General features: G+C 35.4%; 1 protein-coding gene across 4 annotated transcripts in view; it reads left to right on the top strand.

Annotated features, from left to right (window-relative positions):
* The window catches only part of SYT14 (synaptotagmin 14), an 87,235-nt gene that overhangs the window by 43,234 nt on the left and 19,787 nt on the right, over positions 1-24,214 (top strand). For all 4 annotated transcript variants that reach the window (XM_058020098.1, XM_058020097.1, XM_058020096.1 and 1 more), the window contains 2 exons: positions 14,887-15,155; positions 17,051-17,500. In XM_058020098.1, the coding sequence (XP_057876081.1) occupies positions 14,887-15,155; positions 17,051-17,500 (719 nt within the window). The remainder of the gene's footprint in view (positions 1-14,886; positions 15,156-17,050; positions 17,501-24,214) is intronic.

The raw sequence follows: 24,214 nt of genomic DNA, 5'->3' as shown, positions 1-24,214 counted from the left end.
ATATCAATTTGTCAGATAAAGGTTAAAAATTAGATACATTTTATTCATGTTAAAGTCACACCCAGCTTATTTAAAGGCAGCTTTGACTTAGAGTTGCAAGCCTGAGGATATTGATTTGAATTATGCATGACTGTCTGGTATGCAGTTCCATTAGCCTGCTGGATGGATAATGTAAACATGTTCAGAATTTTAAGTATCCTATATGAGCAGCAGGTTAAAAATAGAGCTGATAAGAGCATGTGTATCTGAAAAATCCAAATCTTGGAGAATGAAACTACAAAAGGATCATGTCTTCAAGAGGCTGACTTCAGGTGTGAATTTCTTTCCTTTGAAACTGCTCAGCCCGAACAAATACAGCTGATGTGTGTGATTTGAACAGGTGACACGATTGCTGTTGGCTGCTGCAAAGCATTGACATCTGTACCAGAAAACACACTCACAACCAAAAGGCCTGGACCAACCCTGTGGCTTTTGGCCAAAAAAGAGAGATTGTGTCTGTTCTGGTTCAGATTGGTCAAGATTTACTCTGCGGATCAGGCCAATTTCTTCACATCTTCTAGGAAGATATGATTTGTAATGGTGTTTGATTTTGCTCAAAATTTCTGTGCCTTTCTCTTCATGGTTAATCTAATAAGTTTTTTGGTTATCCCTGTGTTCTGCTCAGTCTGTAGTTTGGTAGCAGAAATAATGACTTCTGAACTTTGCTTTTAAATCCTCAGCACTGTGCTAGTAAGATTTAAAAATAGTATCTTTTTAGAATTTTGCCTAAGTTCTTCCTGTGAATTTTAATAGAAAAAACCCACTACTCTGGAGTGAAAACTACAATGTCATCTATGTTGCATTCTTTAAAGATTTATTATATTTTGAAGTGTTTCTGTTGCATCTGTAGCATTTGTGGCAATTTGATGAGTTAAATGAAAATTTTAAAAAATACTACTGCACTTATTTTCAACATCTGATTGATACAAACCAGAAAACTAGACTAATTTTGCACTATTTTTTACCCACCTTCTCAAAACTATTTTGCCTAGAATCCTTTGTATTTGGCTTTAATAAATGCTATACACAATGCCAGAATGGAACTAGCTTTAGATTATAAGAATGAGAGAGAGTAATGATGTCTTTTCCTTGGACTTTACAATTTTCATTTACTTACATCTTAATATAGCAATAATCCCATGTAAATTTGCAAGTGTATGTATGACTTAAAAGCTGTTCTTTATGATGTTTTGCTCTATCTTTATGATAATATTGCTCTATTATTTTCTTTTCTCTCAACTCTTGGTTCAGGAATTGTATATCCACACAAAAATGTGGCCAGCAGATAATTCTTGGGTAGCACTGGTAAAGTTTGAAGAGGCGCTTTGTGCTGGTGGTCATTCTCCCTCTTAATTGAGGAACAGTTAATCTGTTAAGAGATGGGCATCTAATGCTCTCCTTCAGAGAAACTCATCATCCTGCTGTTTGATACTGGCTGCTCTCTTGACTGTTTTCAGAGTGAAATCCCTTCACTGGCAATAAGAAGCAATCATCTGCTTCTCCTGGTGCCATTTCTTTCCTGTTAAAGAAAAGGCACTTTAGAAGAAGAAAATATTTTGAAACAGCAACAGTAGTTGTTATAAATGTTAAAGGAAATCCGTTGGCCGCATAAGTCTTGGGAGCTACTGTGGCAATTTCCAGAGAACTTCAACATTTTGAAAAGGAGGAACTTTAGAGGGATAGTAACAATAGTGGTTATTTCTCAAAAAAGGAGTACTTTGCTCTTTAATTCTTCTCCAAGAGGACTGGGGGAATCTCTTGTGTGTTTTTGTGCCTAGTGGAGATAGTCCAGGAGAATATTATACAGAGGAGAAATAATAGTATTTGTAGCAGTGAATGTAATAGTCCGGGTATTGAGCCATTCTGTAAATATCTCCACTGTTCCAGATGCTCTTTTTTTTTTTTTTTTTTTTTTTTTTTTTTTTTTTTTTTTTTTTGTAAGTGGCACTGACATAAAACTGTAGTATTTTGGTAGCACAGACCACTTAGCATAAATGCCACAATGTAGCAATGTCAATTTTGAGTTCCTTTTCCTTGTTCTCTTGCTTTTCTAGCTTTTTTTCTTTTAAAAGAAATTTTCAGAGGACAAAAAAAGAAGTGAGATTTAATTCTAGTTGAAAGTTCACAGTAAAAGCACTGTGTGGATTTTTTTGTTCCCAAAAGGAAGTTTGAGACAGTTAGAAGTTGAATTTAAAGGTTAAAAGAAATCCAGGGAAATACAAGTCTAGCCTACATTGACAGTGTTAGAAAAATGAAAATATTTAATGTTTCTTTACTTCATAAAGTAAAGAAATTTATAGAAAACTTGTGGAAAACTTGCAGAATGGTACAGTTATTTCATAATACTATCAAGGGTAAGAGTCTGGGGCTTATGTATGGCTCTGGCTCAGATATTATACTTCAAATTCTCTGTATTTTAAAGCAGGGTTGAGCCTGTGGATGTGAAGAAGCCAAGTATTTTTTTTGTTAAGTGTTTTGTTGTAATACTTAGACAAGTTAAGATAACTGAGGAAAAGAGGTAAGAGCAGCATTTGTCTACTCAGCCTTTACTGTCTTTCTTGCTCTTAGTTGCCACCATGACACTCATTTATGCAGTTGGTGTCTTTCCAATGATTTAATGCATTGAAAGTTGGGAGACAGTTCTGAGTTTCTGTCAAGTTTGTATTACAATAATTTGTTTTTCCTTCTGGTTATTCCCCTTTACTTTTCACACATAAATTCAGATTATGCTATCAGCACTTGGTTTTTGAATACTGTTAAATTTTGCTGTCTCAGTGAGAGTCTTTTGTTTTTGAGAAGAGGTCAGAATACAAAAAGCATAATGGGAAAATCTGTTTAACTGCCCTCTTCTCCACTGAATAAGTACAAATTATTCCCAGCTTGTTGGAAAGCAATCTGCATTTGAAAATGTCCATAAGAAATTGGTATAAAGAGGGAGTTTATGGGAGTTCTATTTACTCTAGTTTATGCATAATCTCAGAGTTGCAAGTAATGTTTCTGCGACTCCTTTTAGAAATGCTCATTGAGATTTGCCGTGTTTTCCATCTTCTGTGGATATATTGATGTAGAAACACTTAAACTCTGTCAACTCAAAATAAGCAGCAAACTCAGAATGATTCCCATTTTTCATTTCAACACTGTTTCAGTGTTGGTCAGATTAAATTAATTTATGTCTGGATCTTTTTTTCTTTTGTTTTCCTTGAGCAAAAGTCCTGGATTTCAGACAAAAAAACCCCCTGCTTGTTTATTTCATTACAAATGGTACTGTAGGCATGTTTGATTTTTATTTTTTTGGGTGGGAAGACGAAGACAAACACTTGAAGGGGTTAGATATTCATCCTGTATAGATGGCTTAGATTCCTACTGTGCCAGTTTTCTGGTGTTCGATAAGGCACACAAAGCAGTTGTGGGAGAAAGCATATCACTTGTATCCATGGTAACTCGAAAGATACTTTGGAACTCAAAAGGATGGAATAAGCCAGAGTAATAGGTCTCATTATAAGGGCAAAATACATAAAAGGTTCAGGCATATGCTTTTAATTAGTTGCCAAAAATAGCCAGAATCAGGGATGATGCAATGAAACAATAATTCTTGGTGTTAGAAATGAGCAACACTTGAAATCTAAAAGATGTGCTCAGATGAAAGGCTTTATCTTACCATCTTATGGGTATTCAGTCCATGAATACTAATAGGTCTGCACTGGTTTCTTAATCATGCTTAGGACATGAGAGTGCACACTGATAAAAGCTCCTGCAAGTCTCACATGAGTGTAAGTTTCTGAAGTTCCATGGTGATGTTAATTCTCATGGCTGTGATGCATCTTCTTATGAATAGATGTGCAAGGCATTCTCTGCTGTCTCACAAGAGCTCTGCTTGAAAAATAAATGTAGTGTGGGCTTCTATGTAGGGATAACAAACAAGTAATTGAAAATGAAGATTAATTTGAGGTTAAAGATCCAGTGTTTTTCAGAATAAGGCACTTTAATTAATTTTAAAATAGGAAGGTAAACATTGGGATAAAGTGTGAAAACTTGAATGGATAGACTAGAATGGAATACCAGAGAACAAAAATAGTGCAATATATGAAGTACAAGATAGAGGATATTTGAAAATCTATTTTAATAAAAATATTTTAACACAGTGAATAATTTTGAAGTTTTCTATTTGAACATCAGTGTTTGTAAGGAATCCATCTTGTATTGCAGTGCAATTCTCCACATTATTTCCTCTGTTGCTATAGAAACTAATTCTAGTGCAGCTGTGATCGCTTATCAAAATTCTAATGTTTCAATAACCATTTCTTATTTTGAGTTATTTAAATAGCCTTGTCTTACTTTGAATCAAACTGCACATTTCATCACTGCTGAATTGTTGACTGGTCAAAATGTTAATGCAAAGTGATGGCAAATGCTGTGGGGTTGTGGTTTGGTTTTTTTTTTTTTTTCTTTTTGCTATCTAAGCTATCATACTTATTGTTAAAGAAAGTTGGAATAACAAGCAAATTAAGGCTCTTTTCACTTGTTAAATTTCAAAGGTCAATATTTGCTGTCTAACATCAGCATTTGGTAATGCACATTACTTCCTCACTGTAATCTCAATTATATTTAATATTACATCAACCTTAAATGGTTACTGGTACATGGCCATGGGGCTGTGTGTGTGTATGTGTGTATATATGTGTGTTTACATATATGTGTGTGTAAACTATTTTTAAGATGTTTTTAACATAAAGTATATGTGTTGATGTTTCCATTTTGTTGAAATAAAATTTTCAATGATACTATAGTAGAATGCCACCAGTTAGCAAAATATTCTGGATCTCTTTTGCTTCTTGTATTATTTGTTTATTTGCAATTAGGTTTGGGGTTTTTTTTTTTTAGTGTCAGTAGTAGTGGATTTCGGGGAATTTTTGTGGTTTTTTTTGGCTGGTTGGTGGTTTTGTTTGTCTGCTTGTTTCTAACAATGGAAGTGCTACACTGGTAGGTCATATGTATTTAATGCAGGATGCAGCAACGTTCTGATTTTGAACCATGTTAAACATCATTCTGCTGAATATGTTTTCAACTGTAAAACTAAGACCTAAAAACTTCACTGACACCAAATTATGAGCAAGGATGTGATGGTAATTGGCCTGGAGTCATGTGTTGTGTATTTCTGCTGCTGTAGCACAGCTACCAAAATGTTCCTGCAGTACTTTTCAGGATAATCACTGACTTTCTAATGAGCGTACACTAATTTCATGTAGAGTGAAATAAATAATTTTCAATTTTGAAATTATCATACAAACATTTTGCAGCTGTAGCTGTCAGACTTTGATTACTAATTAACTGCTCTGCACCACCTTTAAGTTTCTTATTCAGCAAGCAGCATCAAACTTTAATTTTAAATTAGATATATAAATTTTTCCTAGTGTAAGAAAGGTCTATGAGAAAAAAAATTTCATGGATAGGCATATTTTCACTCTGTGCCAATGGCCAGTAGGTTTGTTATTGTGAGTATGAGACCATGACAACACCATTTTCCAGATGCTGTTTGGGAAGTTCAGTGTGTTGAGAGTGACTGTTCCTCGATTGTTCAGTGCTGTTTGTTTGGGTGGATGACATGGGAGAGCAGCTCCTCTCCTGCTGTTTGCTGTGGGCTGAAGCACCGTGCTGTAGCTCTCAGGAGCCCTTATGCAGCTGGACCACTGCTTTCTCATCCTCATAAGCTCTTGCTTAGCTCTTACGGCTGCTGCTGTGGCTGAGTGAAAATATCTTTACCAGCCAGACTCATATTCATTTGGTCTTGTCAAAATGCAGAAAGTTACCTATTTTGTGAGTTGTATGACAACTGTGGAAACATAGCAACACCTACCTCATACATTGCATGTAAGCCTAGTAAAGCAGCTCGTCTGTGACCGTAGGAGGTCTCAGAAGCGCCGCAAAGAAGTGCAAGAAATTTAGTTTTGAATAATTGTGTTTCTTTATGCCTGGAGAAACTTGTTTGAGGCCTTGCTGGAGTGAGCAGAACAGACTGACATGCTCCCTGCTGGTTAATCTGTGCCTTTTCTGTGAATTCTTAGCCCTCTTACTGGGTGTGTGAAGGAAAGATACGTTGGTTTCGAAGCATATCCATTTCCTGTGATTTTTCAGTGTCTATTTTGCCTTTCTTTTTCTGTAGAGTTGGCTCTGTAAATGATACCAGAACCATTCCTAAGCGAACTTTCTACAGATGCTAATGTCTGAAAGGTTTAAGAGGAGTTCTTGACCCTACACAGACAATTTTCTTCTATTGTTGACCTGTTAGGTGCTCCTGCAAACTGAGATCATAGTAGATTTTTTTTTCTGGGTTCTAGCTGCTTTTTTATTTAGTAAAGTTATGAGAACTGTTTCAAAACAAAACAAAATCTGATTTTTCTAGAATGTTTTTACCAGAAATACTTTAATATACTGCAGGGAAGGCAGTCCATTTTGCTAGAGCAAGTCACTGAGCCAGTGTGTCAAGGAAAGTGCCTGAAGAGATAAGAGAAATCAAGGTCCTTTGCAATTCTAGGATCTGAATAAATAATTACCACTGTCTTTCCACCTAAAGGAAGAATAACAATAAATATAAAATATAAATGCAGAAATAAATGCTAATTGTGGGAAGTGTCTTGCCTCTCCTGGAATGTAACTAGCTGTGTTCTCAAGGTTGTGCAGATTTTCACCTACAAATATGGATATTTCCATTCATCAGACATCACTGTTTTCTCTTTTATCTCTTTGCTCTGTTGACATTGCTTTTTTCTCAGATCTGAACTACTTTTTTGCATGTCATATGTTGTTTTATTTTCCCATTCCTCCACCTTTCTTCCTCTGTCATTTTTGCTTTGTTATTTTACCTGTTTGTAAATTTTCATTCCTGCTTGCATCTTGTCTGTTCTTTATTTCTCTCTTTGCACATTCTCATTTTCTATGCAGATCTACTAAACTTTTCTCTCTTTATTTCTTTTCTTTGCTTATTTGACAACAAACCACTCTTTTTTCCCTGAATCATTGCACTACTTTCTCCTTTTGCCTTTTTTTCCCTTATTCCCTGTACCTTTTTTCCCCACCTGCATGATTTAATTTTTATTTTCTGTTCCTTCTCTTCCACTGCAAAGCTGATGGTATTGGAAAATTCTGTGGGGGTGTATATATATGAGAGGTTTTCATGTTGATGGTGTTATATTTATGGGAATTTTTCATTTTGGTTGTGGTATTAATTTCAAGTGTATTTTAGATTAACAATTTTAAAACCTGAAGTATAAAAAATAAAAATTAAAACAAACAAACAAAACCAAACCCTCAAAAACCAACAGAAGAAGTGGCTAGAGTACTAGTTGTAAAATACTTGGTTTCTGTTTTTCTGTTCCACAGTTCTCTGAAAGCTTTCTGTGATGAGGGGCACTTCTGAGCTAGATTCGCAGCAATCTTTATTGTCTTGTTTTCACCCTGTACTTCAGTTCTCCATCCATAAAATGCCAAACCTGTTAACTTCTACTATTATAACACTACCATAATCCACCATAATATATATTTCACTTATATCTGTGTTACCAGCTGTGAGATAGCCAAATTGTGATCATATAGCTAGCTGAAGTAGATGGGCAGAAAATTTAAATCTAACTGAAAGGTTTTATGCATAATCCTTGTAGTGCTGCTTTGTTAGTAACCCACTCCAAGAGAGAATCCTTTGCAGTCAAAAATGCTGTGAAAACAAGGCAAAGGAATCAAGCATTGTGTTCCTATTCTGTAAGCAATTCTTGATGCAAAGTACCTTTTATTGTTCATTTTCACCTGTTTCTATTTATTAGAAAGCTTAAATGGTAAGGAATTTTACGTCCTTTTTTTAAATTGCAAAATGCAGCTACCAGGGTAGAGGTATTTTTAAGAAACCATGAAGTTACTGCATTTTAAGTTGCAGAAGGAGTTCTCAATAAGAGAGCAGTTTTATTTTACCTATAATAAAAGTATGGAAAAAAGAGTGATGGAATTCTGATAGTTAAATACTGTAAGTATTGTATATACTGCTGAACACATCTTGTGTATATCAGTAAATGAATTAAGTTCTTGAAAGGGGAATTTTGTGTCACTTTGAAAACTTTGTATTTTTTTGGTTTTTGTCAAATAAAACCAAATGTGCCTGAAATAAGATGCAAAAACTTTAAAATGCTTGAGAAAATTATCCACACAACACGTTAATCTTGCTTTCTAATCATGCTTTGTTTCCTCATTTGAGACTGAATAGAGTGAGAGCAGGAACATTACAGGAATATTAGCTGTGTGTTACAATACTTCACTGAGAATTGATTTTAGACCTCTGTGGGATCTTTTTCACCTTTTCAGTACTTCATTGCTGCTCAGCTCCTGTGCTTAATACCACAGCTGTAGTAGAATTAAACTGGACTGGAATTTGAGCTTTAATTTAAGGTGATAACTGTACTCAAAAGAAGTATAGCAATGACAGGAAAATATTTCCTATGCCCATATCCTGCTGCTACTGTTTGGAGGTATGAGGGAGGTGCTGCTGTGCACATACTGGTGAGAAAATGGGGTTCTCATAGGCCTAGGATGCTTTATAGTGGGGGGAGTTTTCAAAGCTTTTAGCTGTTAAGCTCTGAATTTCCCTAAAGCATCCATAAATGCTGGTGAGAGAGCCGAATTTGGGAGAATTTTCACAGAGATGATAAAAGGCATTTCCTTGTCACCAAGATACTCCTAAGATTTCAAGGCTGGTTGTCAATCACCCTCAGCAAGCAGGACTTCTAGCATATTTTAAAAGAGGGAAGAATAAATAAAAGGAAGATTCTGTGGATTCATTTAACTTATTACCTTTTTGGAAGTGATATTTTTCTAACAATTTTGATAACTTGGAAAAAACAGTGAGCAGAGCTGCATAAGAATACCTGTTCATTTACTAAGTTAGTCAACATAGTGATCTGAAAAGTATTGTAAAGGAAATTTGGCTGCTTATAAAAATAGTAAAAGTGTAACCAGCATCTAAATGGAAAGGAAAATACATTTTTCTACCTGAATGGGCATATGCTTTATCTGAGGAAATAAAATTATGGAAGGGGAGGCAAACAATTTCACTTCTTAAAGATCACAGCTTTCAAAAAGCTTTAGAGCTGAATGGGTCTCAGAAAACAAGAGATTTTAAAATTAAAAACAAAAGTATTCTGGAGCTTGATATATTGATATTCACGTCAATAAAAAATTAAAAATATTGAACCATTAGATTTAAGTATTATTTAGATGTATTCTGGACAACTGAAAAGTAGAAATATAGAGCCAGGTAGCAGAAATCCTTCCTATTCCAATTAATATCAATGCTCTATAAGGAACCAGAGAATGATACTTCAATTGAAAACAAATTAATTCAATAGATGGCAATGTATAATTTTCATTGAAAGACAACCAAAATATTTGGGAAGGAAACAAAAGAATGTCTTTGACAGCTAGTTCACGATAATGCTTTTAATAATGTATTTGTACTTAAAATGTTATAAATGGCACTAATTTTGGAAAGAGACTTTTTTTTCACTAGTGCTGGGCTTTTCTGTATTGCTCCGTAAAACAGACCATAAATTCTTACAAATAAGAAGTGCTTTAGTAAGTACAGAGAGCAAAGAGTAAATTTCTTTTTTAGGAAAACAAAACACTGCTGTAATTCTCCAAGCTCAAGATGTAAACAGACACAGTAAAAAAAAATACTATGTGTGTTTCAGTTGGTCTTAGACCTTTCCTGTGGAAGAAAATTGAAGTTTTAAGAACTGGACATAAAGATAATTCTAAAATTTTGATTTTCGTTATTTAAAAAGCAAAAGAGAACATTTATATTACATGAATGACCAGTAGCATTAGCTTGAGAGAATGAGGAAAATGCAGTGCTAAAAGCTTCACGTGACATCAGGTGTAAATGACAGCAATGCTGTTTTGATTTCCACAGATCTGGAAGTAAGTTCTTAGTGTATGGAATTTTTAAAGTTTAGGAAGCAGAGATATCTATTAATGGAGAAAAAAAACCCAGTCGCACAGATACTATACTTTTTCTTGTTTACAGTGAATTGTCTAATGTAGAAGATAGCTGTGAATACAAGTCTAAAATGTGGCAAATGCAAGAGAAAAGCAGATGCAAAAGAAATAATTTTTTTTCTGTTGTCCACAATAACCTCATACCCCTCCTATATTCCCCTTTTTTCATTAAGCATGACTCATGCCACAACTCTTTTGGAAAAGAAATAGAATAATGCCAAGGTAATTTGTTATTCTGTGAAATAATTTGGGTTTTGTCCTCACAAAAATGCATGTAAGCTTTTAATTTTAAAGGAAGGAGAGGCCTGAGGTTTCATTCAATATTTAATGTTTATATTTATACTCCCTGTAATGTGGGGTAATTCAGTCAACATAATATTTTTGGATGGTAGAAAAGTTCAAACATGAAAATTCCATTTGGACTGTCTGTGCTGCCTATCAGAAATCTCTAAGGGTATTTAATCATTCAGAATAAGAAAGGTTTGTTTAATTTTTAAACATGTATTTCATTTTATGTTTTATTTAAATTGTCTTAGCATTTACATAGAACCCCTTGAAGGCTTGAAAACTTGAAATTTACGTTTGATTTAAAAAATAAATAATTATGTAGCAGAGTATGAGCAGAGATATATTAGAGAAAGGAAAGGTACCATTGGAGTATGAAGATATTCTGACAATTACAAAATGTGACTTGCAAAAATTACTGATTTATGAAGTGATTATTTATTTTAAAGGAACTGGAAGCCAGCTTCCAATAGGGGTGTTGTGATACTGTTGCCTCCCACAACAATGTGAATTTTTAAAGACGTACTGTACATGAGGAACTTGAAGCTGCAGAAGTGTAGTTAATTATGGCTTATGAGACAGGGGAATTAAAGGCACAAGGGCAGTTTCTTTTTCCATGTTAAGAGATGGGTGTTCTTGGAATTACTCAGGAAATAAGGGCTAAGGGGGACTGGGTTGGTGCTGCTGCTGTGAACCTTTGGGAAACATAATTACAATAGGAAAGTATTAATGCTGTAAACATGGGAAAAGGACATCACCAGCTGCACAGTGGGATGTGCAGCCTGGCTTGGTCCATGAGAGACCAGAACAGAGAGGAGAAATGAGCAGCTTTGGAAGAAGCAATTTCAAGTAGTAACTGAAAACCTAAAGCATTTCTTATGATAAACTTCTGCATCTTTAAACTTTGATTCCCTCCCAGCAAAATGACTGAAATTTTTCTGAATTTTCTCATAGTTACCAATTGTATGTTCCAGGAATGCTCAGTTTGGCCTAGGTTGCTCTGTCAGATTTAGCTTGTGAGTCTTTTGAGGTTGATGGCAAGGTATGTATCAGCCCCTTTCCCTTGCAACCTGTCCTACAGGACCTTAGGAAAACAGATGACCCTTCACTGCTTAACAAGCAATACTAAAAAGAAGATATTTATTTACTTCTGACTTAAATGTGCTGATGACAGTTTACATGCTGTAATCTCTGAGTCTACCAGCAAAATGCTAATTGCTCAGGTTTGTCAGGTATTTTGTTTATTTCTGGTTTCTTCAGCTATTAAGCAAGGTCCTTACTATCACCATGAAGTGACTATTTTCCCAGCTGACTGAGGGAGGATGAAAACGTTTATTAAAGCAGTTACCCCTTTAAAAAGTGTTTATTCAAATCTTGCTATTGACACTAATACACTGTACTCTCAATTTAGAGTTTACCAAATACTCATTACTAAACAAATTTAGTTTCACTCATATCATGAGAATACCAAGTATTTTCACATACTTTGGGTGGAGAACTGAATGTAAGGTTCTGTCTTTCTATTCTTCTTTCTTTCTATTTGTCTTTTCTCTGTTATGCCATTTTCTGGCTGGTAGGAAGCTCAGACTAAACCTGATTTGATTTCTCCGTGATTGTATCTTACTTCCAATTTTGGGACATATGCTGGCTTGTTTTTTACCCTATCTAGTCCAAGGCGATGTGGTTATTTAATATGATTATTTAATTTACAAATGAATTTACAAAAGGTATTTTCTATGTGATTTGAAAATTGCATAGAAGCAATGCAATGATTAATTTTAGATTTTCAGTGTACCCATTTGCTTGTAACTCTTTAGCAGCTGTTATTAGTCACATTCAGTGGTCTTTGGGAGGTATTCCTTGTCTTTGTCACAGTACAGAAGTATACATAGCTGTGTCCAAAACTTGCACCTTAAATAAAAGGTATGAGGTATATAACACACAGGGGTTTCACGTGTAAATATGCACACATTTCAGATCATCTTGCCTTTCAGCTCCAAATGTTCTCCAATACAATTCGTGATAAGCCAGCAAGCCCTAGCAGTGGTTTTGTACTTTAAACTTAGATACATATGCAAAATTTTTTTAGACAGGTTGTCACTACTTCTAAGTAATTTTTAAGGAAAATACCCAGGATCAGATATTTAGTATTGCTGTATTCACTACTGTCTGTGATATCACTTGTCTTTGATATAATCTGTCATTAGAATGTCTCGATGGAATTCAAATCTTCATGGTTTTCAAAGAACCGTAGCAAAAAAATTTCATTTTATTGCATCATTTACTGTGGGGAGGGGGAAATTAAAATGAGACAGTTTCACCTTGAGAATTAATTTGAAAACTTTCATATCTTTCTTTTTACAGAAGGCTGTTGTTCAAAACCAGTTTATAATCTAGACAGAGGTGTCTCTAGATTTTTGATCCCAGATACTTGTTTTAAGAATTTACATGCTATTTCACTTTGTTAAACTGAAATTTGAAAAATATGTAGTTAAAACCTGCCCCAGTGTTTTAGCTTTTTCTGAGATTTTTGAGTCATAGTTGGTTAATAAGAATTTTGTTTTCACTTCTCCCATGCCTGCATTAAAAGCACCTTTTCTGTCACACAGCCTGTACAGTTTTCCCATAGGGACATATAATGGAGTTCATCAAAGTGAAAAAAGTGAGTCACACAGTCATTTATTTACTCAAGTAAGACAATAATGGTGTTGATAACTACCTGGACACATTTTCATTTCATTAGATTATGGAAAAGCTGTGTGTTAAAAATTCTTACCAGACTTGATGACAAGTGAACAGAAAGAAACTCAGGGCTGCCGGATTGTTACCGTCTCATTTAATGCTGTTTGTTGCCTTTTGGCAACAATGAGAAGAAATGCTATTTTTCTGAATTTTCTAGAATATTTAATGATATAGATTATGACAAAGTTTTCATGGTATAGGCAGTCAAATGATGCACATCTTTATTTTATTATGATTAAAATATCAGTTTAGATTCTATGTGTATCCAGTTTCATGGGCATGAGTTGTCTAATATTCATAGGTGAGGTTTCATGTTTTTCTGCTAGACAGATGACTACAATTCAAGTATAGAATTCCCTGCTGTCTGTTTTGTTTTCCAGCCCTGAGGGACTGGAATTTCAAGAGCTAGTAGCACTGGCTCACTAACAGCAGAAAACCTTTTGCAGGAGTGCTGGAACAGTATTTTGGAATCATTCTGAATGGCAGGCTGGCTCTGATGGGTTTATCAGAGATGAGAGGGTTCCTGACAGTGGTTTCATCTTGTGGGAGTGTTTTAATTACTTTTTTGCTATGGTTCTTTTAGGAGCTGTTGAAATAGAGAAGAGCCCTGCATTCCCCAGTTAATACTTTCTTTAACTTGCTTGTTTGGTAGGTTTTTCTGTGTGTGAAATGGTATGTTTGACACCAGAAAGCATTTTTGCTTTGAAATTTTTATGTATAAGGTAATTCTTTATGTCAGGGGCATTGAAATCTTCATAGAAACCTCTACAGAAAATGTAAACAAAATCTGAGACAGTTCTTTACCTGTCCTTGATATTCCTTTCATTTCAGCTGCTGCACACCTTTCTGTCTTTTCCCTATTCTATTCAACTGTGTAATGCTGCATAGTAAAATATGAGATAAAAAATTGAAATGTAATTTTTTTGAATTAACTTTCAGTGTCTGTAGCCATGCATCAGGTTTAATTTCTGAGATGTATAACCACATTTGTATCTATCTATCTATCTATCTATCTATCTATCTATCTATCTATCTATCTATCTATCTATCTATCGTGTGAAAAGCAAAGATGGTCAGCATCAAGTATTCATCCCAAACACAAGATTGGGATGAATACTTGATCCTTTTTCCACTGTCTTTAGTGACTAGAGGTAGTGTGTAACTTCCAGACACTGGATATGTACCCTTTAGTTGTCCTTAACAAGTAATAAGGAATCTGAGACACTGCTTCACATTTTAAATTCACTGGTGAGCAGAGTTCATTTGTGTGAAAGGTTGTCTTTTTTAGTACCTTACTTGTCTTCAGAGTTTAATTTAGTATCTCCCTGGTGGGCAACTGCATGGGAGGTAATCAGCTTGATATCATGGCTTTAGGGAGTGCATTTTGTTTCCATAATTGGCCTACATTCCATCTGCACGGAATCTGAATTAAGATATCCAAAGGTTTTTGCAAGGTAAGCATCCCTGAAATTCAAGCCTTGAATTTTTGTCATGTCATATCCGTGCTATATTTATTTCCATGTGGTTTGCACAATCTATTCTGACTATACACTTAAAACTTTGCTTTTATCTAAATTTCTTTCATCTGAGAGATCATTCATTTCAGTTTTGAACATTTTTTTTTCAGTAGTATTTTTCATCAGATTTGAAATGTAAAGTTTAAAAAAAAAAGCCATACATAGATTTTTAAATTCTCTGTCCAGGCATTTAGATTTACATTTTCCACAGAACTGTTTGAACAGTGAACAATCAGAAAGTAAGCAAAGCATTTTCACTTATTCTCAGCAAACTGCATTCAGAGGATGAGAAGAACACCTCCGCTGGATGAACTGCAGCCGCCTCCATACCAGGATGACAGTGGCTCCCCTCATCTTTCCTGTACACCTTCTGAAGTTGGAGACAGCAAATGTGAATATTCCCAGTGCAGCAACAGCCCAAGGTGTTCATATAAGTGCCCAAGTGAGGGAAGCACGGGACACGAAATAGAAAGCTTTCATAACAAAGGGTACGAAGAGGATGTTCCCAGTGACAGCACAGCGGTTCTTAGTCCAGAGGTAAATGGAAATAGCTGAGCGTGGTGAAACACTTCTTTAATCTAAAGATCAATGCACAGTTATACAGGCAGTAATACTCCTGCTCATTTAATTTAAAAAAAAAAAGTAGTTTGTCGGAAAATAGGACCCTAGTATTTCAGATTGCTGTAGTTACCTTTGTGGCATCTTAGCTTTCAAACCAGCTCCCAGTAAGAGTGAATTATTTTTTAAACCATTTTAAACCAGTCAGAAAATTTCATCACACTGTAAAGACTGTAGTCAAAATTCTTCCACGTGGTTTTTCAGACAACATAAATAAACTACTGTTAATGCCCTTTTTAACCACTTTTCTAAAAACCCTCTAATTTTATGAATCCCAGCACTTTTTCAAACTGAACACCCCATAATGTAAAATAAGTTTTATGAAAAAAAAAATTTGCAAAGGTTTTTTTTGATGCTGTTCTTGTGATTTGGGCCACTTAATGTTCCTATTTTTGTGCTATAGATTGTAATCATATATATGTAATTTTTTATATGAAGAAATCAACTTTTTTGACGCGTATTTCATTGAAATGCCTTTAGCAACCAGTTACTGCACTGACATCTATGGGTGAAGTCTAATTAGTGATGCCATGTGCAGAAGAAGCTCTTTTGCTACAAATTTGTCTTTTGTTGCTACCAGAAGTTTTGGAGTACGTGTTAGAGCGCAGCCCTGATGTTTCTGTCTAAGCAGCCCTGTTGGTAGTTGATGATGTGTACCTGGGGTGTTGGTGCAAGGTCTGGAAGGCCCAGCTGCAAGCCCTTCCCATCTTGTGTTACTCCAGACGTTAATGTAAGCATATTCAGTAAGAACTGAGAATGCTGCCAATGTTTTTTTATGGCCACTCAAAGCTTCAGGAGTGAAGCCTTTACAGGAATGTATTCCCACAGCTATCTGGCAGCCAGGTTAAAATAAGAACATTTCTTAGCCCAGAAGGCTTTGTTTTGGCATCTGTTTGTTCATGTAAACAAGCTTATCTTTGATAATGTGAAGACACACTTGAAATACCATTGTTTTACATACTCAGAATAATTTATTGTATGAGCAGTGGGTTGACCTGTACTTCTAAATATTTTCTCTTTCAGTATCCCTATCAAACTGGCTGTTGTAATTTTATAGGGGATCAGTATTTTATTCAAAATTTGAAGTGACAATAAACCATCTGAATTTTAAGTTTAAAATACAATTTTGGGATTGAACATGGTTTACAGAGAGCTCAGAAAATGAATTCAAAACAGATACATCTTGTACAGTTCTGGTAAAATTACATGAATGAAGCCTTGAGAGTGACATTCTTGGCCATAGCAGAGGGGTTGGAACTAAAAGATACTTAAGGTCCCTTCCAACTCAAAATTTTCTGTGATTTTATGTTTCTATGATAATTTTTGGCATATTCATATAACTCTTGCGGACTGCAACAGGAGCTGTGTGTGTAAGGTTTGTAATTCCTGTGTTCTTTGCTGGCATCTCACTGTGCTCTCAATCATTCGCTGTCTCTTCAAGCAGTGTAATAGGTGAACTTTAAAATGTATGTGTGAAGTAGGTGAAATAAGGTGATTTTATCTTGTAACCAATGTATATACTTTTTAACATGTGAGGCACAGAAGGAGAGGTCACTACAGCTTAACTCAATCAGTTCAGACTGATTGGCTCCTGGCTTTTGGTGGTATTGGCCAGGTAAAATCTTGATTTCATCTTGACTGCCAGTCAGCCACTTCCTTGGGCTTTCAGTGCTTAATAACCTTGTTTAGGAAATGAACAAAAAGATCATAGTGGCTTCATATTGTCTGGAGTATACCATAATTTCCATGCCAGATTTAATAATAGAATACAATAAATAAATAAATAAATGTCTTTTTTTTCTCTTCTTCTTCAGGATATGTCAGCTCGAGGATCATCTTCACAGCTTCCTAAACCTTTTGATCCTGAGCCAGTAGCTAAATATGGCACACTGGATGTGACTTTTGACTATGACTCACAGGAACAGAAGCTTTTGGTGACAGTGACAGCTGTCACAGACATTCCAACATACAGCAGGACAGGTGGAAGCTCGTGGCAAGTACACCTAGTTCTTCTCCCTATAAAGAAGCAGAGAGCAAAAACCAGCATCCAGCGGGGACCGTGCCCTGTCTTCACAGAGACATTCAAATTTAATCACGTCGAGTCGGAGATGATTGGGAATTATGCGGTTCGCTTTCGACTGTACAGCGTACGGCGCATGAAAAAGGAGAGGATTGTGGGAGAAAAGATTTTTTACTTGACAAAATTGAATCTTCAAGGGAAGATGTCAGTGCCAGTGATACTGGAACCCTCTTACAGTATGCCTGTAAGTATTAAATGAGGCAGAATAAGAATGCAGTGAGATACAGTGTCCTGAATTCTGAATAAGAATAGTGCGTGTATTTATAGAGTCATCACATCCACTCAGTTTTTTGAACAATCATAGCGCTGCATTAGCACAATGAAAATTTCCTTAGAGCTTCTGTAAGTACATTCACTTTCCACCTGCAAAAGCTGGCCCTGTTTTTCTTTTTAATTACTTAGAAATTTCCAGTACATAAATAATGATATAGCGGTGAATGTATGTTTCCTTGCATATAGATATGTATATGTATGTAATAATATTATATTTATCACTTGCAGCACTTCAATTTAAGAAGAAAAACACACCAGAGTGGAAAAAAAAGAAGCTATACTAGCAAATGTCCTCCATCTGTTGCTATTAAGTCTTGGTTGAAAATAGGTATTTTCCTTGAAAGAAAGAAAGATAGGAAAGAAGAATTTTGAGTGTATAAAGCAATTTTTAATAACTTCACTTTAGAACCTTGTAAAGAATTGATTTCTGATTCAGTCTGAAGTGAAAAGTAGTTGAAATAGAAAAGGATTTTTTCTGAAAAAAAAAAACAACCCTACCTATCTGATGAACAAAATTATTTGTCCCCCAAATAATATTTCTAATAAAGCAAAGCAACAATAATTAAGGATGAACATAGGTATCATTATCAATAAACACAGAAGATCACTAAATTGGCAGTGATCACCATCTTCTTTTTTAAGAATTTAACTATGCTTTTGTTCAGAAGAAGAATTTTGTCATGTTGTGGTCTGGGCATCCTGGACTAGGAGTGCTTTGGTGTTCCTTGCTTAAGAATTGCATGTGTGATATATTACAGATATATTTTGGGGAGAAAAAAATTATGATTATCAAGGACGATCCATATTTGGTCATTGTATGTATTTTGTGGTTTGGGGGTTTTTTAACAATCAATAAAAGAATAAGAGGGGGAAAAAGGGAAAGAAAGGAAAATATTTTTTAGGTGAAGCAAAGCAATTAATTTGTTCTGCATTTTGAAAAAAAAGTTGGGATTGATTGAAATGGCATTTCTGGTGAACATGAGTATTGCCAAAGACTCAAAATAAAAGGCTGTTGTATTTAATGACTGAAAATATATTTATTAGTAAAAGCTGAAGTTAAATCATGGATCTGGTGGAGGATCAAGTGACAATAGAGCAAATTCCTCATGGTTCCTTAAGAAGCACAAATCGATCTAATCTAAGGATGAAATGGTTCACCTCTCTAGAACAAACTTTCTTAGTGAAAAGTTTGCTAATTTCACAGCTTGGAAAAAAGCACCCCATGACCCAAAACACTGAATATTCTAAAGGTACTTGCTTAATTTGCGTGTTTTCCATAGGTTTGTGTATAAAATTTACTAAAATAAGTGGAAAAGGGCAGTGAATGGACCGTGCATGTGATTGATTGGTGTATCCCACATGCACACTGGTTATTCTTCAGTATTATTTTCTTGAGGTTTTGTGATAGGCAGAATAGAAACAAGTTCCATAAGGCATGAAAAATTATAGCTTATTCCTTATGTTCTGGTATGGTAAGGCCTGGTGTGTCAGCATTTTTTGCCCCTCAGTGTTTGGGGGCTGGAGCAAGAGTAAGGAATATTGTTAGAAAGTGAAGGGATTTTTCAGAGTTCGTTATTGTAACAGGATTTAAGCAGCTCTAACTGTTGCTGGAAAGGATCCTTCAGAGTCATGACAGCTTGAATGAGGAGCCATAGTCTTCTGGAACTACGCAAATCAGGTTTTACACCTTTGGGAATTGATTAACTTCTGAGTTTATAGGTATTTTTATCTTATAATTTATAGCCATTATAATATTTTTTCAGTAAGCAGATTTATTGCAGGATTTAACATCTATTTATTTTGCAAGAGTGTTAAAATTCATTTTGTTTTTAGGATGTGTGACTGGAAGTAAGAGGCATCCTTGGGCTCTTGAGCTCAAGCCCTGGTTACTGAAAAGAGCCAGGTCATCTTGATCACAAAATTGTGAATTTTCATCTGAAAACATTTGGTTGTTTTGTTTGCAACCTGAATTTCTTCATGGCCAAGTTATTACCATTTGTTCTTCTGCCAGCATTGGCCTTGAGCTTAATTGGTTCCTATCCTTCTCAGGTGTTTGCCTCTGGGTATATTTATACACATTGATTGTATTCCTTTTTAACTGTCCTTTTGCTAGGATAAACCAACAGCCTTTATGTACAATTAATCATAAATGTCAGGAAGGAGTTACTTAACAGGAAAAGGTAAGTGCTGTTTGAATTTGGAGATATCCAGTTGCTCAAGGATATTAGTAATTATAAGATCCATGCTGAGGCACATTCTACATTCAGAATTAAATTTGCCTTGTTCAGTTGCAGAGGGTTTTGTTGCTGAGAAGTGTTTATATGTGACAGCTTTTTTATGAAGATATTTCTTGGACACATGACAGGTGTCCTATTTTTTCAACTGCTTCTCATTATATGGATTTTATATATTAAATATACCTTCTGTCACTGAAACTTCCTGATCCATTGGAATATCTATGTTAATCTCTTCTGCAGAAATGTATTTTATTTCCTTCTGTCTGGGCCTGATATTTTATTAATGTATTTTATTAGCTAATCATATGCCTTCTGATTGTATAAGAACAGTTTTTATCCTGTGAAGTTCAGTATTTTTTCAGTGATACCTTAAAGCTGTGCATAAGGAATCTGGCTAAAAGTAGATCAGCAAGTCCAGTGCCTTTCAAACATAGTGACAGTTTGACATGAGTGGGGCCTGCAAGTCTCAGGTTATTGTTAGTGTTAACAAATGAATGCCATGGTGAAGACATGATACTAGTATGTTCCTTAAATAGGTTTCATGGCTTCAAATTTACAAATATATTCAAAAATATCATTTTCACTCAAGATTTCACCCCGTTTCTCTCCTTCCCACATTGTGTATAATGCCTTGCATTAGCAGCTATTATCCCCAGTCCCGTTGCCATTTGTCTTTAACAGCCCTGTGCTGCTGCAGTTCTCCCACGTAACAGGGAAATCCTCATCAGCCTCCTTATTTATCACACATTTTCTCCCAAGTTCAGGGCAAATGAGGAGGAAGCAGTGAAACCAATGAGTTGGGCAGAATGCAGTTGTCACTGTTATCTGAGACTGTGTCCCTTTCAGATTTAATAGAAATGGTCCATTGCATCAAATGTTTAATATTCAGGGGTGTAATTCAGTGGTGACAAAATTATGGTTTTGTCAGAGTATAGTTTGTGTAGGAAGATATTTGTCAATGCTTTCAGAGAAATTTTCCCTTTAGTACAGCAGAAGACAAATTTTTCTTCACCCATCTTGGAGTTCAGAAAAGCTGTTTATTCCTCTTCAGGAAATCCCTGTGGACCTGTTTTTAGTTACTCTTCGTTCTCACCCAGAGAAATTTTCCTGACAGTGAAAAACAGCCTCTAGTACGATGTGATTATAAAAACATATAAGCAGTTTATTGAGTGAAATCTGTTTGGAAAAGATCAAAGTAACATGGTAATCCACTTCACCATCCCATAGGTTGCTTTTTGGTGTAGAATAACAACAATCAATCAGTCATGGTTTTTATTTTGTGATTGATTTGGGAAGTACTGTTTTGGGTGACCAAAACATACCTCTTGCTGCTAAGAAAATCTAGTAATCATTCATTATGTATCATCAAATTACAAGGTGTTTGCTGGGAAGAATTAAATTTATTTTTCTTTCTTTCTGTAGCATTCTCAATTTCTAACATCTTGAACTCCCAGTGTGATCCCCATAAGAAAGAACCAATGGTGAAGGCAGTCATAAGTGTTTAAAATATTATTTTGTACATCTTTACTATAAAGATCCAGAGTGTCTGGATAATTATTTTAATTAGTGATGGCAATTGTGTATGCAGTGTATAAAAATGCTCACTCTTACACACACATGCACTCCACTATGAGGAGAGTGGTTAATCATTTAGTGTGCACTGACACGCCACACCTAAAGGCCAACATGAAATAAAGGCCTTTGATTTCATGTTGGTCTTTAGGTGTGGCATGTCTTGAGTATTCCTTGTATGTTTATCAGTTCATAAACTTTGCATAAATAAAGGCTTTCAGAGTGGCATTTCCTTTTTGGGTCTTCTTGTCCATTTTAGAGTCAAGCTGTCAGGTTTTGTGCAAATGAAGTAGAAGAGTCACTACTATTCACCTTACTACTGTGTTCTTACAGCATGATGTATCCAGGATTGTATTTGGAAGGCTAAATACTAAAATTCATATGTATAAACAGAGCTTTATTAGATACCAGCATGATACTTTAGGCTGCTAAAAAGAAAAATTACTAACACTTGTCTAGGGAAGAAACAAAAAGACAAAATACTTTGTTCTTAGTATTTTAACTGGAATTCTACCTAAAATGAAGACTTCCTCGTGATAATATATAAATGCTCTTGATCAGCTTGTATAAATTATATCCATCAAAGTGAGGGGCAATTATATTCAACCCTGAGCACATTTTATCTCAGGAATAACTTACTCAATTCATCTGAGTTAGTGGTAGTAATACGCAGAAAATCAGAATTGTTCCTTTGATGCAATATGGAAGATGACTCTTGCTGTAAGTTTGAGAAAGTTACAAGGTGATTGGAGGATGGTGATAATGTTAGTGAGGCTGCAGGAGAACTTGGCAGTACTTGGCAAACAAAGCATTCTCCCTGTGTTTGGCTGCTCGTGTAACATTACATGGCAGTACCAGCAAGCAGCAGTCATTGTCTTCATGGTGTTGTGGCTGGGGGAAACAAACATTGACTTTCATCTCCCTTGCTGATACAGATGGGAAGCAAGTTCCTCCATGGGTAGCCAGGTCTATTGCCATAACCCTGAATGCAGGATACTGACAGAATTTTTGGAAGTCAGCAATGTAAAGAATTTCCTCTAGACGTCAAAATCATCACTTGGTCACACAGAGTAAAATAACAATTTAAAAACAGGCATGCTTTGCCTTCAATTAATGAGTTGCTTCAAAGAAGTTACTTACTCAGTTTGGTCCCTGTAGTTTTTGATATTTGCAAATTATGGAAGCTATATTTCAGGTGTGGTGTTACTATTCTGAACGTACGATGATGCTTTTCGGCCTCTAAAGTGCCTCCAGTCTGTGAATGACTGTTCTAGATTAAGAGTATTGCTCAAGAGGATTATTGTGAGTTAATCAGAAAAGCCAGTCCATCACTGGCAAACATATTGTCCAGGATTCTATGTCTCGTTTTGATCATCTTTAAAAAAATAAAATAGAGAAACCTTATCAATACATAAAGCTAAAAAAGTGAGGTAACTGTGAGATTATTTCATTCTCTGTTGTAAAAGTATGGTCTCCCAACCTGGACTGTGATTTCTAAGAGCAGTAAAGAAAATAATCATACTGTACATTTCCCAGAAGTGAAAGTTTAGAACGTAAAAGTAAAGATTGTCAGGGTTGTCCCTTGTATGACATTTTCACTTTTGAAGACTATGAGCTGCTGCTTAACCTTTCTCAAGCAACTCTTTCAGTGGAGGTTCATTTTTTAACTTGCCAACCCAAGTGAAATTTCTGGTTCCCCTTAGAGATGCTGAATTTCCCAAATATTTTGTTTTCCTATCATTTTGACTCTTCTTGTTTGCATATATATGTACACACAAATATCTTCTCACATTTGTTAGTGTCTGTCAAGAAAACTTGGAAGGATCAAAACACAGAATTGGTTCTGTTGGCCATTTTGAGCACCCTTCAGCAAATGCATGTGCACCATTTTCCTTCAATTTATTTCCATTGAGGGAAGTCCTAATCAGAGATTTTGCAAGAACAGATGAAGTCACCTAGTCTGCAAATTCATAATGCATGTGGTTGTGGAAATTTTGAATTAGTTTTTGATTTATTTGCTGGATGATTCTTCGTATTACTCTGGTGGGTTTTACAGTATAACATAAATCTTCTTCATTATCATTATTCATTTCAGACTTGAGGATCTTCAGGTAATCATTTCTTTTGTATATTCAAGCAGCCTGTATTTGGTATCAGATAAGCATTTCTGTTCACAGGGTGCCCCTAGCAAGGGATCCTTTTAGTCGAAGTGTTTCAGCCTCTTGTCAGGTTTGCCCTTTATATCATTTGACCTTCAGCTGAATCTTTCACAACTCCTGTCTTTCTGTTGGGCTTAATCAGCTGTCAGCTGGCCCCAGGAGAATCCAGTTTATCTTTTCCCTTTCTTTTTTTTTGTGTAGGATAGCTCTAAGAACTGAAGCAGATCCCTTCTGACTGGAAACACCTGGTGGTCCTCTGATCATGAGATTAAACGCAACCTCAGCAAATCAAAAGGGCACCACTAGCAATTGTTAATCACAAAGAGTTTACCTGACAAATACATTCTAAATGTACAGTTAATGATATGGGTTTGTTCATTGTGAAAAATAACTGCATATATGTTTATGCAATCAAATACTAATCCATAGATTGACTACTCATAAATTGTACGTACTGTTTGATTGCTGAATCGTTCTCTTTTCCCAGACTGAAAGGGTGTAATCAAGAGAAAAATGAAATTATTTGCTATTGATCTCCCCAATGAGCATAGACTCAATCCAGCTGGACAGAGCATTGTCATTTAAAGAAGTCTGTGGTGTTGCAAGCTATCCTACAGTAACATCTCCTTGCTCTTACATATTTGACTGGGGGTAAAG

This window comes from Melospiza georgiana, chromosome 3 (assembly GCF_028018845.1).
Source record: "Melospiza georgiana isolate bMelGeo1 chromosome 3, bMelGeo1.pri, whole genome shotgun sequence".
Lineage (NCBI taxonomy): Eukaryota > Metazoa > Chordata > Aves > Passeriformes > Passerellidae > Melospiza > Melospiza georgiana.
The sequence above is the reverse complement of the archived record's forward strand: the minus strand, read 5'-3'. Positions and strand labels throughout refer to the sequence as shown.